Genomic DNA, 15,293 nt, shown 5'->3' on the forward strand with positions numbered 1-15,293 from the left:
ATGTGTTTGAAACAACGCCGAGCCCAAACGGCAAAAATAATGGGAATAAAGCCCAATAAAACCTTTATCTATAGGCAGGATGAGGCTGTGGTCATATGAGGTAAGCCTTCAGGGCAGAGAACTTTATAGGAAAGGTTTCTAAAATACACACATCAAAGACGGACGGACAATGGTTGTTCGGTTTATCTCAGCAGGGAGTCTCTTAAACAAGGAGGAGGAGGAGAAGAGCCCAAGACAATAATAATGCCTTCACAACATGGGAAGGTAGGCCCACCCTGGCCATTCAGCGCTGCCTCCATCTTGTGGCTCAGCGGCGCCAGAGGAAGAACACAGAAGTCGCTGGCCTTTAAAAGATGCAACAGCAGCCTTCTTTTTCCTGGAACACACTCTTCCTCGGCGCGTCGCTTGTTATTGGTCTCCCAGCCCCCACCATCTTTGCTGACTCAGAGCTTGCTGGAGATTATTCAGACTGGAAGTCGCATCATTTTTCTCCCGGCTCCGTCATTAAACGTTAATCACTGGAAAGGGGAATTAACTCTTTTGTTCGCCCTTGGGGATGCATAGGAAGCAAGTGGCCCGACAGTCTGGCCCTCAAACAGGGTTGCTGTTGCAGCAGCCGATAAAACTGATGAAAATAGGGACATCCTATTCCACATTAGGAAACTTCTCCTGCACTGTGTCTCCTGCACACACAGACGTCATATAAACATCTACATGGTCACACTGAACCAATTGCAGCCTCTCCGCCTAACCTACCTCACAGGATCGTTGTAAAGAAAAAAATGTGCAAGGGAAGGGATTGTGTACAACAGCTTTCACAGACAAATGGAATGAAATAGAATTTTAGCTGTAAGCTGCTTTGAGTCCCTGTCAGGGGAAAAGGTCGAAAAATAATAATAATAATAGAAACTGTGAGAAAGATCAGGAACATACTAGAGAGTAAATCCTATTGAACTCAGTGGGGCTTAATTCTGAATAAAACTGTTTAGGATTGCAATGTAAGGCTGCCCAGTCTTTACCCGGTTTCCTGGGAGTAAGCGCCATTGAATACAGTGCAACTTACTTTTGAAAACACAGTGTAAGGCTCCATTTACAATAAAGGAATTGACGCTCCACACATTTCCTTAAAAATTGCTGGCTGCTGATGCATTGCAATTAAATAATTTAAAGTAGATTGGTGACATTTTCCTTCAAAATTATAGGAAGGGCTTTGTATGTCAGATTCATCATTTCCTTTATTTAGTGCAGGTATTTTATTTTCAGTAGAAACAGGACTCTATTTTTGCACCTACACTTACCTACACACACCTAATTGTTCTCTGAGACGTTAAGGAGAGGAAAAAAGGAAAACCCGGGACATTCCGGGATCAAATCAGAAACTGTGACAGCTTCTTTAATTCCAGGACTGTCCCTGGACACTTGGAGGGTATGCCATTTATACAACATGTTACCCTAACTGCTCTTGTCGAACTCATTCCAGTCTCTTAACTAGAGGGCATTAAAAGACAGAGCCACAATTTCCTACACCTTTGGATATGGCCACCTCACCCTGTCTTCACTCTGGGATTGGGGATTAAGTAAATGACAGTGGTGGACATCTCTGCTACGCAAAGTAACATTCCCTAGCATGTTGCACGACTTGTGATTCCACAGAGCCAAGTGCAGCCCACGTATTGTGGCTTGCCAGCTGCTTGAAAATCCCCTCCTTCCATTTTGCAATCCCAGACAGGTAGCAGGAACAGCAGTGCTATTTTTCTAGAAAAAGAGGTGCCAGAACTCACCGTGAACTTCCCCTTCCTTGTTCTCTTACAATGGCAATGGCACCTACCTGAGATCCTGATCTTTTACTGTATCAGGATCAACTAAAATGTCACAACCGTTGCAGTACAGTCAAACCTTGGAAGTCGAACTGAATCCGTTCCGGAAGTCCGTTCAACTTCCAAAGCATTTGACTTCCAAATCACGGCTTCCAACAGGCTGCAGGAGCTTCCAAAAGAACTTGTTGGACATTCGGCTTCCAAAGAACATTCAGAAACTGGAACAGTCACTTCTGGGTTTTGATCATTCAGGAGCCAAAACGTCTGAGTTCCAGAGCGTTCAACAATCAAGGTACGTATGTAGTCCTTTCAACAATCTATAGAGCAATGGAGGCAAATTCTGCCCTTGACATTGGGTGGGTGACCTTGACTAAGGAAGATTTGCTCTGCCTGTAGGAACACCTTTTTAGTCACACATCACCCCATCAAGGTCACGATGATGGGTATTTTGCTAGTTAATAATAACGGAGGAGAAAGGGGACAAAGTCTTTTTATTTGCAAACACGGGGGTACAAACTTGCTTTTAAGATGAGGTTTTCAGGGTGCTACATCCAACAAGGATGTTCTGCATTTGGGTAGCTACCTCACAGATTGCTTGGTGAACTTGCAGCAGCACAGATATGGCCTAATGGAAAATATGGTCTGCCTCATTATGATTGCCAGGCTGGTAATTTCAGTGCCCCCTATTCTGTCTGCTGTTGGTAGAGCACCCGTACGATTTATGATATACTTTATTTTACCATATTCTGCCGAAGCAAATGCCAATGTATGATCCACAGAAGCCCAGAAGGCTAATTCTGCAACCAGAATAAACAATGTCTATCAAGCAGAAAGTGCAAATTTTGTTCCCGTTCTGGTACTGGATTAATTATTATTATTTATTAGGTAGGGCCTGGTCTGATAGACAGAGTGAGCATTATGGGGCACAGGACAAGTGCTAATAATCATCATCATACAGATGGTGGTTAGAGGTCAAATACTGTGGAACTGAACAGAATGCAGAAATCTCACATTCTGCATACAGAAATTAGTTGTCACTTTCTCCTGAGAATACACACATTCAACAGGTGATATTTGGCTTACATTTTTGTAAGCTTCACTGTAAGTGAAGCGGTTGCTACACTTGACGTGCAGTAGATATAGGCCGTCATTATTATATTATAAATACATTAGTATATTCAAAGTGCCCCGTCGACTTTGATATGGTTGGCAGCAGCGCCCACAAGATAAAGAGGTGGAATGTCCTGATTACTTCATGGAAAAGCACACATTCATTATTGCCATGTTTTCTTCTGCTCTGGGTGTTAATAGGTTTTATCACACTTTCTGCCACTACCAGGAAGTCTCAGTCCTGCCAGGAAGCCCCAGCCCCTCGCCTCCCAGTAATCATGACTATAAACTTTCATTTAAAGTAAGATAAACATGCAACTGCAGGGACTTTGTCCCAAAGAACGAAGTCTATGCTGTGCAGTCATCGCACTTCTTTCCGAGCAGGCCCATATTTCATGCCAAGAAGATGGCAGCCCAATTTGTGCCTTGCAAGTCATTTGGGGCCTGTGGAGACTTTAAGTGCAACTTCACTGTCCCTTCCTCCCGTCAAACAGTGCTGAGAGCATGGCTATGCAGCAGGGAAGCGAGGAAAGTAAATGAAATTGGGAGCAAAGATATACGACCCACAGCAAGGAAAACTGTGAGAAAAGCACAGGAGCCCTAGCAAATAATTTACAACTACAGACGTTGCAGACACCATCCACAGGTGTACAGGACTCAGTTTTATTCCAATGGGGGAAGCCAAACCCCTTTGAATGCAAATCTTTGCCATTTTTAAGCCTTTATTGAGATTGGTGAACAGTCTGTTCTTTGCAACTTTTCTCTAGGTTTACTAATGTAACACTGCTTTGGAAAATGCGAGGAATTTAGAGTTAAACTAGACAGGACATGTATATCTCCCTGAATTAATTTTTTAAAAATAATACGTCTTTGGGAGCTGCAATAGGGAACAGATGAAAGCAGGGGGGAGGACTGCTTAGACCTATTCCCCTCTGCTGTTTTTCTACTCAAAACTGTCCTTTCCAAGCAGCCTTTTCCCCATAAGGATAAAACATAGGATTTTGCAGATGCAAAATCAGCTGAAAGAAGATTTTTTTAAAGTGGGGGAAACGACTGGAATGAGAAGAATTAGGTATCTACTTTCCTCCCGTGTTTCTGCTTCCAGTTGTAGCCTCTGAAGCAGTTGCTCATTACAAAAAAAACCCCACAAAACATCAAGGGAAACAGACACAACGCCATGTGCCACCTCAAGCTCAGTCCTTAAGATTCAATCTGCAAAATGCACTGCAGGAGATACCATCCTTCTCTGTAGGACTCCACACACCTCTGTAGATCAAGATGAGGGTATGATTGGGAGCCATGCTAACCCTGTAGACACTTAACATAGCTCTCGTTTTAAAAGAAATTTTTGGAAGAGAATTTTCCAGTTGGCAAACAACCATCCACATACTTCCACAGGGAGCAGAAAGTCAGGAGCTTCCGCTATCTCAGAGCCACTTTTTTTTTTTTAAAAAAAAGACCCAATTATCTTTACAAGTCAAACTTCACAGGCTGCATGAAAGCTCTTGGAAAGGCTGGCTGCATAGGAATTCACTTGGAAAGGATATAGCTGAACAGTTTAAATGGTTCCGTATGCCCCTCAATAGAAAATAGCATCTTTTGGGCTCCAGGAACTATCCCATGTTCTCTGTGAAAGATCCACTCAGACCCTGGAATGAAGAATACAATGCTATGCTGAGGAAACAGAACTGGAAGATAAAGACAACAGCACCAAGTATTTTGCCCCAAAGACCACCAACAGCCTATTATAACAACTAATAATAATAATAATAATTGGATTTGATATCCCGCCTTTCACTCCCCTTAAGGAGTCTCCAAGTGGCTAACATTCTCCTTTCCCTTCCTCTCCCACAACAAACACTCTGTGAGGTGAGTGAGGCTGAGAGACTTCAGAGAAGTGTGACCCAGCAGCTCATGCGGAGGAGCGGGGAAGCGAACCCGGTTCACCAGATTACGAGTCCACCGCTCCTAACCACTACAGCACACTGGCTCTCCACAGTTGCAAATGCCCACTTATTGGACATTTTAATTAGTTACTTCCTGAAATGGTCCTGAAAGAGTCTATTTGGGGAGCTTTAGATTGCTGCCATCTTTTTCTTGTTGTTGTTGGGGGAAAAAAATGCTCATTGTTATTATTTTCATTCTAGAGAAAAATAAAAGAAACCAATATATGAGCAACAGAACAAAAATGGACTGATAAAGGCTCATTTCAGGATTGAATATTAAAGTGGCAGAATTTGAGAAGCTTATTTTTTAAAAGAAAGGGGCAAGGCAGAAAATTAAGGGGAGGATTTCTCTGGGTACTTTCAATAGCCCTTTGCCCACAGTCATTGAATGGCATTGAATGGCACATTGAATTTCTGCACCCAGGTCCAAATCTTGCACTTCAGGGGAAGTATAAAGTCCATCAGAACTTTGTATAAGCCAGGGGTGTAAATGTTGAAAACTGTTACTATAGTAGCTATTTCATACAAAATGCACATAATTCATAATGCAAAATGCACATAATTCAAATGCACATAAATGCATTTTAATTCAAAAATATCACCATAGATCAGGTCTCAGAAAAAAATGGGAGGAAAATATGGAAACTACTGCAATGCAACAGGCTGGCAGAAATGTCTGGATTACCTGTAAAATTGCACATATGAATTATGTGCATTTTGTATGCATTAGCTACCATAGTAACAGTTTTCAACATTTACACCCCTGGCTTATACAAGGTTCTGATGGACTTTATACTTCCCCTGAAGTGCAAGATTTGGACCTGGGTGCAGAAATTTAAACATTATGAGAACTTCAATGTCATTTTCAAAAAACAGTATGTTTTGAGCCCTAAAAATGCAAAAGCTTAGAATCGCAAAGGCCTGTTGAAACCCCTGAAACGAAAATTCAGAGCTGAGCAGAATTTTCAGGAAGAGGTTGGCCAAAACCCAATCCTTGCCTCTCTCCAAAGAAAGCAGAAACAAACGAAGAAGTGTACATACATTTGCCTAATGTGCATAGTTTTCAAATAGTTTACATATGAGAAAGCAGTTTTTCTTGTATTAGTGTAGAAGCTTGAATTCTACCCCCACCCCACACTCCAAGTACAGTATATGCACAGTCTTGGAAGATGATTGGAGTGCATTGACTGCATGGATCATTCATTCATTCATTCATTGAATTTATATACCGCCCTATACCCGGAGGTCTCAGGGCGGTTCAAAAAAATGAGCCACTTGCCTTAAAAGTTATGGTTCTCCCCAGCACCTTCAGAAATGTTAAACTTCTGCTAACCAAAACTTGGCAGCCACACTTGCTGGTTACCTGTTTATAGAACTCTCTTCCAGCACTGGGTCGCTGTTTTTTGGGGACTGGTTGTTCATCCGCGAGATCACCAGCAGGTCTTGCAAGCTGTGCTGCTGAACCATCGGCCTTTGCGTGACGAGGTGTGGGTTGTAGTATTTTGTTGGCTTCTTGTACGAAGCGCTCCTGCAGCTCAGGATTTCCCTTGGGAGTGAGGCACTTTCTGTGTAGCACAAAAACCAAGATTTATGTCCTGTGATTGAATATGCACAGCAGTATCACCAGACCATATTTTTTTGTTTTCTTTTACTGGATCTGACAGCAGGTAAGAAAATAAGATGAAAGGTGTAAGCACAATGGGGCTCCTAACCTGGGTGTTTCCTCAGTCAGCATCAGGCATATTCTCCAGCAAGTACAGGCAAAACCACATAAACTACCTGGCATCTGCCTATTACTTTTGTCTCACAATCATCTACCAGGTTTGTTCAGAGCTGGCACCCATTTTGTGGGTCACAGGTAAGAGATCACCTGTACTCACTCCCACCCATCTCATCATCACTACAAAGAAAAAGAGGGTATCTATCCAGTGGCGTAGCGTGGGTTGTCAGCACCCGGGGCAAGGCAAGTAATTTGCACCCCCTAACCCGTGGATTTGCGCCCCCTAACCCTAATCCCTAGATGTTGCGCCTGGTGCGGCGAGCCCCCCTGCACCCCCCACGCTACGCCACTGTATCTATCTGCACAGACAGCAGACCTAATACCGTATGAGTCTCCATAAGAGCAAAGATTCAGAGTCAGAATTGATCATATAGCCTCAATCGCCAGTTGCAGGCGGAGAGAAAAGTTACACAGATATTGCAGTGCTACTGAACTCCTTCTATTTCTGGGAGAAGAATGATGTAAGAAGGCATCCATTTTCTGTGCTGCCCTGTATCTGTCACAAGCAGCGTCCGGGCTGAATTTCTGAAAATCGTTTAAAATGTCTGGGCAACCCAGGTTAGGAATATGGCAATCCTAAATTATAGAACTTACACAAAATACATAATGAATTATGTAAATTGTGTTGTCATTATGTTATTCCACCCCATTCATGCAAAGGGATCAATGCAAAATATATAAGCAATTATGTATCATTCATGGACCGAAAGCAACAACAGTGAATTGCCGAACAGGTTTGCCCATTGCTATTTTCCTAGAAAAAGAGGTGCTGGAATTCACCACAATCGCCTCCTCTTATAATGGTGATGGTGCCCACCTGAGAGGTGCTGGAACTGAGTTCCAGTAAGTTCTGGCTGAAAAAAGCCATGGATTTGCCGGCCTGATTTCCATTCCAGACATGGGACAAATAAGCAAACACTGTCAATTTCTGTTTCCGTTTCTGTTTCCATTGGAATTCTCTCACATCCCTAGCTCCTGCGGCCAAGACCTGATTGCTCAATGCACTAGCTGTGTATGAACCACAGCTTGGCATTACAAAGAATGAGCTGCGGTGAGACTTGGGTTTGTCCTCCCCATCTGCCACAACCTACGCAGATCTTGTACCAGCTCTTCTCTGACATGTGGCCAGGGGGATAACACTATGGACACTGCGGTCCAGCTCCGAGGGCCTTCTGGCAGTTCCCTCACTGCAAGAAGTGAAGTTACAGGGAACCAGGCAGAGGGCCTTCTCAGTAGTGGCGCCCACCCTGTGGAACGCCCTCCCATCAGATGTCAAGGCAATAAGCAACTCTTACTTTTAAAAGACATCTGAATGCAGCCCTGTTTAGGGAAGTTTATAATGTTTGATGGTGTATTGTGTTTTTATTATTTGGTTGGGAGCTTCCCAGAGTGGCTGGGGAAACCCAGCCAGATGGGTGGGGTATAAATAATAAATTATTATAATATTATTATTACTGAACCACTCTACACACCTGGATGATGTGAACTGGAAGTAGTGAATAAGCAGCACCTATCCCCTCCCCCCATGCAAAACTTATTGGATGCACCCCAAACCCAAGAAATCAAAATCCTGAACATTTTAAAACAACCAGGCACTTCTGTACAACATCTCACATTCTGTTGGATGAATATATCTATGCATGTTCTGCAGACGGGGCTGGCTCGAGACATACTGCTGCTGTAGGCAAATCACCCCAATGCCACCAACTCCCCAACTGCGACACTCCCACCATTGTGCCCACTCTGCTGCCAGCCCTGCCCCTGCCTGTGGCTGTAGCTGAGCTTGCTGCTATGAACACAGTGGCAGTGGTAAGGGCACAGAGGCAGCAGTGAAGGCAATGGCGCCATGATGATGGCGCAGGGACTGGCAGCAGTGCAATGGTGGTGGAGGGGGGGGTGTGGAGGGCTGGGAGGGGCAAATCTGCTGCCTGAGGGCAAATGGTTTCGCCTGGAGCCCCATGGATGGGCTGCCCCTTATGTCAGAGGTACAATGCACTCAAAGTGACAGCGTGCCAAGAAAATGGCTCTCACGTGCTCGGCTGACCAAGTGCTGAGAGTGCTGCTGCAAGGGAAGTCTGATTTTTCTTTCCTTTGGTGCAAAAGTCAGCTTGCTGAAGAATTCGGAGGTCAAGAGGGTTCCTTTTTCATTGTTGTTCCCATAGAACGTTCTCATCCTCGGGGTGACTGAGTTTGGGGAGGCTGTGTTTTCTCTGACATGAAACCGGAAGGAGTGTTCTTCAAACGGACGGAAGTTCTTAATAGGCGGACTTCTGCAGCAAGGCATTTTGGTCACTGTCGAACTCTTCGCACGAGGAAGGGCCATTGCTGGAAAATATTTGGAAGCACATGGGCTCTCCTTACCACACGACGCTTTTGCAAACTCATCTGTTGGCTGGACCTGGCAAGGGAAAGAAGGAAGGGCTATTACAGAGTCCCAGTTGCACATGCCTGACAGACCTAAGGTGCTTTGGGATTCATCTGAATGGAAAGTAGCATAGAAACACAACCAAAGCATCAGATCAACCTCGCTGATAACACAGCTGTTAGAGACCCAGGAAATAATACAGTTGCCACCCATTGGCCTAGACTTTTCGCACTTAAGAGTGAGTAACCAAGTTTCTTGTTGGTGGCTAGGTAAAGGTAAAGGAACCCCTGACCATTAGGTCCAGTCGTGGCTGACTCTGGGGTTGCGGCGCTCATCTCGCTTTATTGACCGAGGGAGCCAGCATACAGCTTCCGGGTCATGTGGCCAGCATGACTAACCCGCTTCTGGCGAACCAGAGCAGCGCACGGAAACGCCATTTACCTTCCTGCTGGAGCGGTACCTATTTATCTACTTGCACTTTGATGTACTTTTGAACTGCTAGGTTGGCAGGAGCAGGGACCGAGCAACAGGAGCTCGCCCCGTCACAGGGATTCAAACTGCCAACCTTCTAATCGGCAAGTCCTAGGCTCTGTGGTTTAACCCACAGTGCCACCCATGTCCCTATTAAATGTGGTTGAACTAGATGATCCCCAGGCTCCTTTACAACTCTACAATTCTATGGATCTACGATAAGATAACTTGGGAGGATCTGACATATTCCTGGAGGGCAAGGCTATCAGCAGCTACTAGGCATGATGCCTATGTTCTACAGCAGGCATCCCCAAACTCTGCCCTCCAGATGTTTTGGGACTACAACTCCCATCATCCCAGTGGTCAGGGCTGATGGGAACTGTAGTCCCAAAACATCTGGAGGGCCGAGTTTGGGGATGCCTGTTCTACAGCCACTGTTGGACACAGTGTGTCTCATTATAGCATTCATTGGGAATTGCGATAAATTGTCAGGAAGATGTCAGCGGCTCCCGGATGGTTGCCCAGGAAAGTACAAAGACAAGGGAAAGTTTCTTGCCGTCCTTTTTTATTTCAATATTTACACAGAGAGTCAATAGAACCCAGCCTCTTGGATAATGGCATTGTCCCAAGTGAATCTCCACCCCCCCATCTCTTCCATTTCCTCATTCGTCCCCTCTACGGGTGGTGCAACATACCCTCTGTCTTTGAGCTCTTTGCTCTCCTACTTTTAAGGCTTGTCGGGTTCTTGGAGATGTAGGGTCTGGAAGGCTTTCTCATGACAACATGTCAGCTGGGTGTTGTTCCGGCTCTCTATGATTTCCCTGTTTTCCCCTTCATCTGCCTCTGAGGTGCTACGTCCATCAAACCCCTGTTGTAAATCTATACTGAATTCCTCCTCCCAGTCCCTGGAAGGGTCCACCATTCCTCCTCTGCCCCCAGTACTTGACAGAAATGAGGAGAGTGCTACTGCCAGGGTGGATAAAATTCAATGATTAAAAAAATAATAATCAGATTTTTAAATTTTAAATTGGATTTTTAAAAATAAAATGCTTTTGGAGGATTTTCCCCCCCCCCCAAAGATAGTTTTCTATTTAAGATACATTATAGTCCAAAGGGTATTCAGAAGGAAATAAGGATTTGTTTAAGTTTTTCATGTGTGCTAAAACTCAGTCTAAGTTTTTTATTTATATTGTTTAACCACATCAGTTAAAAAGCATGGATACATATGCTATAATGTTATTGTTTGAGTTAAATAAATTGTTTAAATTGTTGTTAAGGAAATTATTGTTTTTCTCCTTCCAATAAAGCACAGCAGAAAAGTTGTCCAAATATAAACAGTTAGCTTATTAAACCTCCCAATAATTCCATAATTATCGGTCTATGTATTTCTAATAGTATAAACAAATCAGTAATTTTTTATATAACTGTAAAAACTACTCTGAAAATTGATTATTCCAAAAATGAAACCTTCATCTGGTTGTAAAGACTGTTTTAAGTTTATACCAGGAAGAATGAGTCTTTCTGTAAAAATAATAATGATTTAAATCAAGGCTTACTGACTAGTGATTTAAATTGTGATTTAAATCAATTTGATTTAAATCAAATCCACCCTGGCTGCTGCACTCAGGTCTTTCTTGCAGGCTTCACAAAAGCACTTGGTCAGCCACTGTAAGAATAGGATATTGGACTAGATTAGCTTTTGGGCTGGATTCAGCAGGACTCCTTCTTACGCTCTTAACAAGAAGTCTATAGACCCCTATCATATTGGATCAAGAGTTTTTTCCAGACGGATTGCCCCTCTTTTAGAGATGTTTTTCTTTCTCTTTATATTATCAATAATATAAAAATACACCAAATAATTCATTAGCTGCTTACACACCCACTTAACAGTAAAAAAACCCCAAAACATATAGCATCTAGAAATGCATCATTTCAAAATGCAACAAAGAAAAGCCATTTTGTTCAGATATATTATATTAAAGTTGCCCAGTAATCATCTGAGAAAGCCCGGTGGAAGGGAAAATCAGGGCAAAAGGCCTGTTCTGCGTTTGTTGTGTGCTGAGGCACGAGATCCAATTCAGCAGTAATTTTACAACAGAAACACAACTTTATTACTTACTCCAGATGTAAAGTTCACATCTGTTGCAGAATGGTGGCTGTTAATAGTATTCCTCAATTCTGGATTGGAATTATACTGCTCTCGGATGCGGGGTGCAGTCTGTCTGGTAAGGTCAGGCACAGAACTGTAAGGTCTCACGGGTCGGTTTTCAGAGGTCTTTGGGCTGCTGTCTGTCTCATGGTTCTGAAGCTGAGAGGTGCTCGAAGAATCACAAGTCACTTCTTTCTTGGGTTCTTTCTCATCTGCAAAATGTTCAAGCAGGAGGGTAGTCCCAGGCCCAGCCTCTGAACAATCCTCAGGCTGAATAAGAGGAAAAATAAAGAGCAAGCAAGGTCAAATTCAGGCATGAAATGAAATGTGTCCGTGTGTGTGTGTATGCGCCACAAACTCTAAATTAGTTCAGAATTTATTAGTTGCTAGGATTAAATATCATCAGTTTAGACACTCAAGTACATATTTCTTTTTTTTTAAATCATATGATGGTTTGGGAAGCAATGAATACAGAGAAAGAAATATAGAAGCAGAGAGATTGGAAGGTGAAAGCAAACCACTGGCTTTGGGGAAGTCATAGAATCATAGAATTCTAGAGGATCTCTAGGCAGGGATATGCAGCTGTCCCATAAAGGGATCAAACCTGCAATCTTGGCATTATCAGCATTGTGCTCTAACCAACTGAGCCAGCATCCCATCTTATTCTAAACTAGGGTTAGAGGAGAGAGTTTGCATTTGAATGTGAACCTACTAATTTTCAGTTTCCAAAAAAAAAAAAAGTGAACTGAAACACAGCCATTCTTCAAAATGCAAACTTATCTGAATTTTGGAATGCAGTTCTCCAACCAAATGATATTTACAAAAAATAATTATGTTTGGGGGAAGTGTGCAAAAAAATGAATTTATTCATGAAAATAACAGAAAAATGCATCCTCTTAGGGGAAATTGCTTACCAAAACGTGCACATTAATTAAAACTGCATATAGACATGTGGTTATTCAGAGTTCACACTAATGAACGAATTTTCATTTGAGGTTTTGTTTTAAATCAAATTTATGCAGAAATGTAGAAAACTGAATATAACTTAGAAACTGAGAAATTGAGAAAATGAAAACTGAGAGATCCATTTATCCCTAGCCTGAACTACCTCACAAAGCTGAGAGAATAAAATGATATATCTCCATGCACAACATCCTGTGAATTTTATAAACATCATCTGGAACCCCTTGTAGGAGAAGTGGAATGGCGATATAGTAAGTAAATAAAACAGACTGGAAGCACAGCAATAAGCTACTCAGGACACAATATGATAATAGCGGAAGAAGGATAGAAAGTCAAATTTAGCAGGGAATTTCCAATTGGCCAGACAGAAAAGATGCAATGGAAGGGGAGGCCTGCAAGGGAGAAGCTACAACAGGAGACTAGAGCTCTGGGAAGGGTCTTTAGCAGCAGGTAGAGAGAGAGGAAAGGGTAGATTCTGCAGATGTTGAAAAAGTGACAATGCGAGAGCTACCCCAAAACCACCAACATGAAAAGCAAGTTGGTTATCATCTGGGCCATTTGAACTACGTAAGGGCAAATCTTAAGTTCCATGGAATTCCATCTGGCTTAAGATGAATTTCCTGCAGGATACTAATCTAATTACAGATAGGTAGCCGTGTTGGTCTGCCATAGTCAAAACAAAACAAAAAAATTCCTTCCAGTAGCACCTTAAAGACCAACTAAGTCAGTTCTTGGTATGAGCTTTCGTGTGCATGCACACTTCTTCAGATACACAGTGTGTATCTGAAGAAGTGTGCATGCACACGAAAGCTCATACCAAGATACTAATCTAAGTTAGTCTGAATATGGCATTTGGTGGCGGGGAGTCGTTAAAATTAGTTTACAGAAGCAGAGAATTGAGAGGGCATTTCAATTTACTTTTCCAAGTTAGTCTGAATATGGCATTTGGTGGCAGGGAGTTGTTAAATTAGTTTACAGAAGCAGAGAATTGAGAAGGCATTTCAATTTACTTTTCCAGAGATAGTAGTAGTAGTAGTAGTAGTAGTAGTAGTAGTAGTAGTAGTATGTGTGTGTGTGTGTGTGTGTGTGTGTAATAATTCATTAGCTAATACGTTTCTGTGTTAGTCCTACCTGGGCAGAGACTGGCACCACACTTGATCTGTTCACCATCTTTTGCCTGGGAAGCTTTATCTTTTCTCCACCCGACTCTCCCTGCAGCTCGGCCTTTTTCTCTCTCAGCAGAGCTGCTTTCTGTTCCTTCTTGAGACGCAGCCCTTGGAGCTGTTGCCTGTTGATGACATTGCAGAGAAGCGTTCGTAACAGACTCAAGACGGGGAGAAGGCTGCCTACCAGGCGCTGCTTACTGTCGAGATTGCTACACCGGGTTTGCAAACCCTTCAAGCCTCCCAAAAAAATTCCCCCCGAAAGTGCATGGGATCAATGCCAGGCAGAGTGGCCTTGCCTCTTAAGCCAAGCCCAAATGGTTGCCCTATTGTACGAGGGCAGCATAGCAAGACATGGGGCATGTGTTTCCCCAAATTAATTGAGACAAGTGGAGGCAATGAGTGTGGCCAGACAATATGGGCCAATTTAGCAGTCCCAGCCATCAGCAGGGGAAGGTAGGTAAAAAGGGAGCCCAAGGCCTAACTATAGGGCCAGAATGTGATGCAATCATAAAGAAGAGCAGAGCAGGGCCAGCTAAAGTGATGACCGCCAAGTGTTGCTGGACTGCAACTGCCATGATCCGTAACCATTTGCGATGCTGGCTGAGGCGGATGGGAGTTGGACTTATAATGCTACAACATTTCCAGGCATATTGCAAAAGATAAAAATGATAGGTGCATGCAGTCATGTCACCCTGTGGCTGTGTACTGATCTTTGTGAAATGTCTACACCGGAACTCTTTGATCTTTGAAAAAGTTTGCGCATTCAAACACCTGTTGGAATTTTATTTTTTTATAAGAAGCATAAGGGTGAGTGGTAAGATTGCACTGTTTTTTGGTTTCCGAAGGAATGTTTTGCTCGTCCAAGGTTCTGACCATCAAGATTTGTACAGTATTTATCACTGGACACTAAAGACAATAGAACATTGAAATACATCGGGCATTATGCCTTATGGAGCACTCATTTTTAATTGGCAGTGGCCTATAAGTGAGATAAAGAAGGGCTTTCCTTCTATCTGTATTCATTATACTGTGCATTTTATCGTAAGGAATACCAAATATGTATGTCTATGGCTAGGCAGTATATCAATACATTGTCCAAAACCAGTTTGAAGTCCATATCAAGATATCAGTTTCATAATTTTTGACCTGGCAATATATCGCAAATCACGATGTGTGTGTGTGCTATGCAAAAATCACAATGTGGGAAAAACTGTGAAGTTAGTCAATGCCTCAACATAGCTCCATCCTTATTTCAGGCATTGTGATATATCGCTATATCACAATGTTTGTATGGTGATATATCGTGATGTTGAAAACCAGATATTGCCCAGCCCTACTGTTCATCTCTACATATTTCCATCCTTATTCCAGACATCGTGATATAGCGATACATCACAATGTTTTGCTTGTGATATATTGCAATGTTGAAAACCAGGTATTGCTCAGCCCTAATGTCTATACAGGGACGCAGGTGGCGCTGTGGGTTAAAGCCTCAGCGCCTAGGACTTGCCGATTGAAAGGTCGGC

At 42.9% G+C, this 15,293-nt stretch overlaps 1 protein-coding gene across 8 annotated transcripts in view; it reads right to left on the minus strand.

The window, feature by feature from the left end:
• Positions 1–2,291: 2,291 nt before the first annotated feature.
• TTLL6 (tubulin tyrosine ligase like 6) overlaps positions 2,292–15,293 on the minus strand; it is a 38,736-nt gene continuing 25,734 nt past the window's right edge. For all 8 annotated transcript variants that reach the window (XM_081883869.1, XM_081883871.1, XM_081883870.1 and 5 more), the window contains 5 exons: positions 13,733–13,889; positions 11,609–11,908; positions 8,685–9,051; positions 6,237–6,438; positions 2,292–4,576 (listed from right to left, as the gene is read on the minus strand). In XM_081883869.1, coding sequence (XP_081739995.1) covers positions 4,570–4,576; positions 6,237–6,438; positions 8,685–9,051; positions 11,609–11,908; positions 13,733–13,889 — 1,033 coding nt within the window. In that variant the 3' untranslated portion in view covers positions 2,292–4,569. The remainder of the gene's footprint in view (positions 4,577–6,236; positions 6,439–8,684; positions 9,052–11,608; positions 11,909–13,732; positions 13,890–15,293) is intronic.

Source organism: Podarcis melisellensis (assembly GCF_964234715.1).
Source record: "Podarcis melisellensis genome assembly, chromosome: 13".
In the NCBI taxonomy this organism is placed as follows: domain Eukaryota; kingdom Metazoa; phylum Chordata; class Lepidosauria; order Squamata; family Lacertidae; genus Podarcis; species Podarcis melisellensis.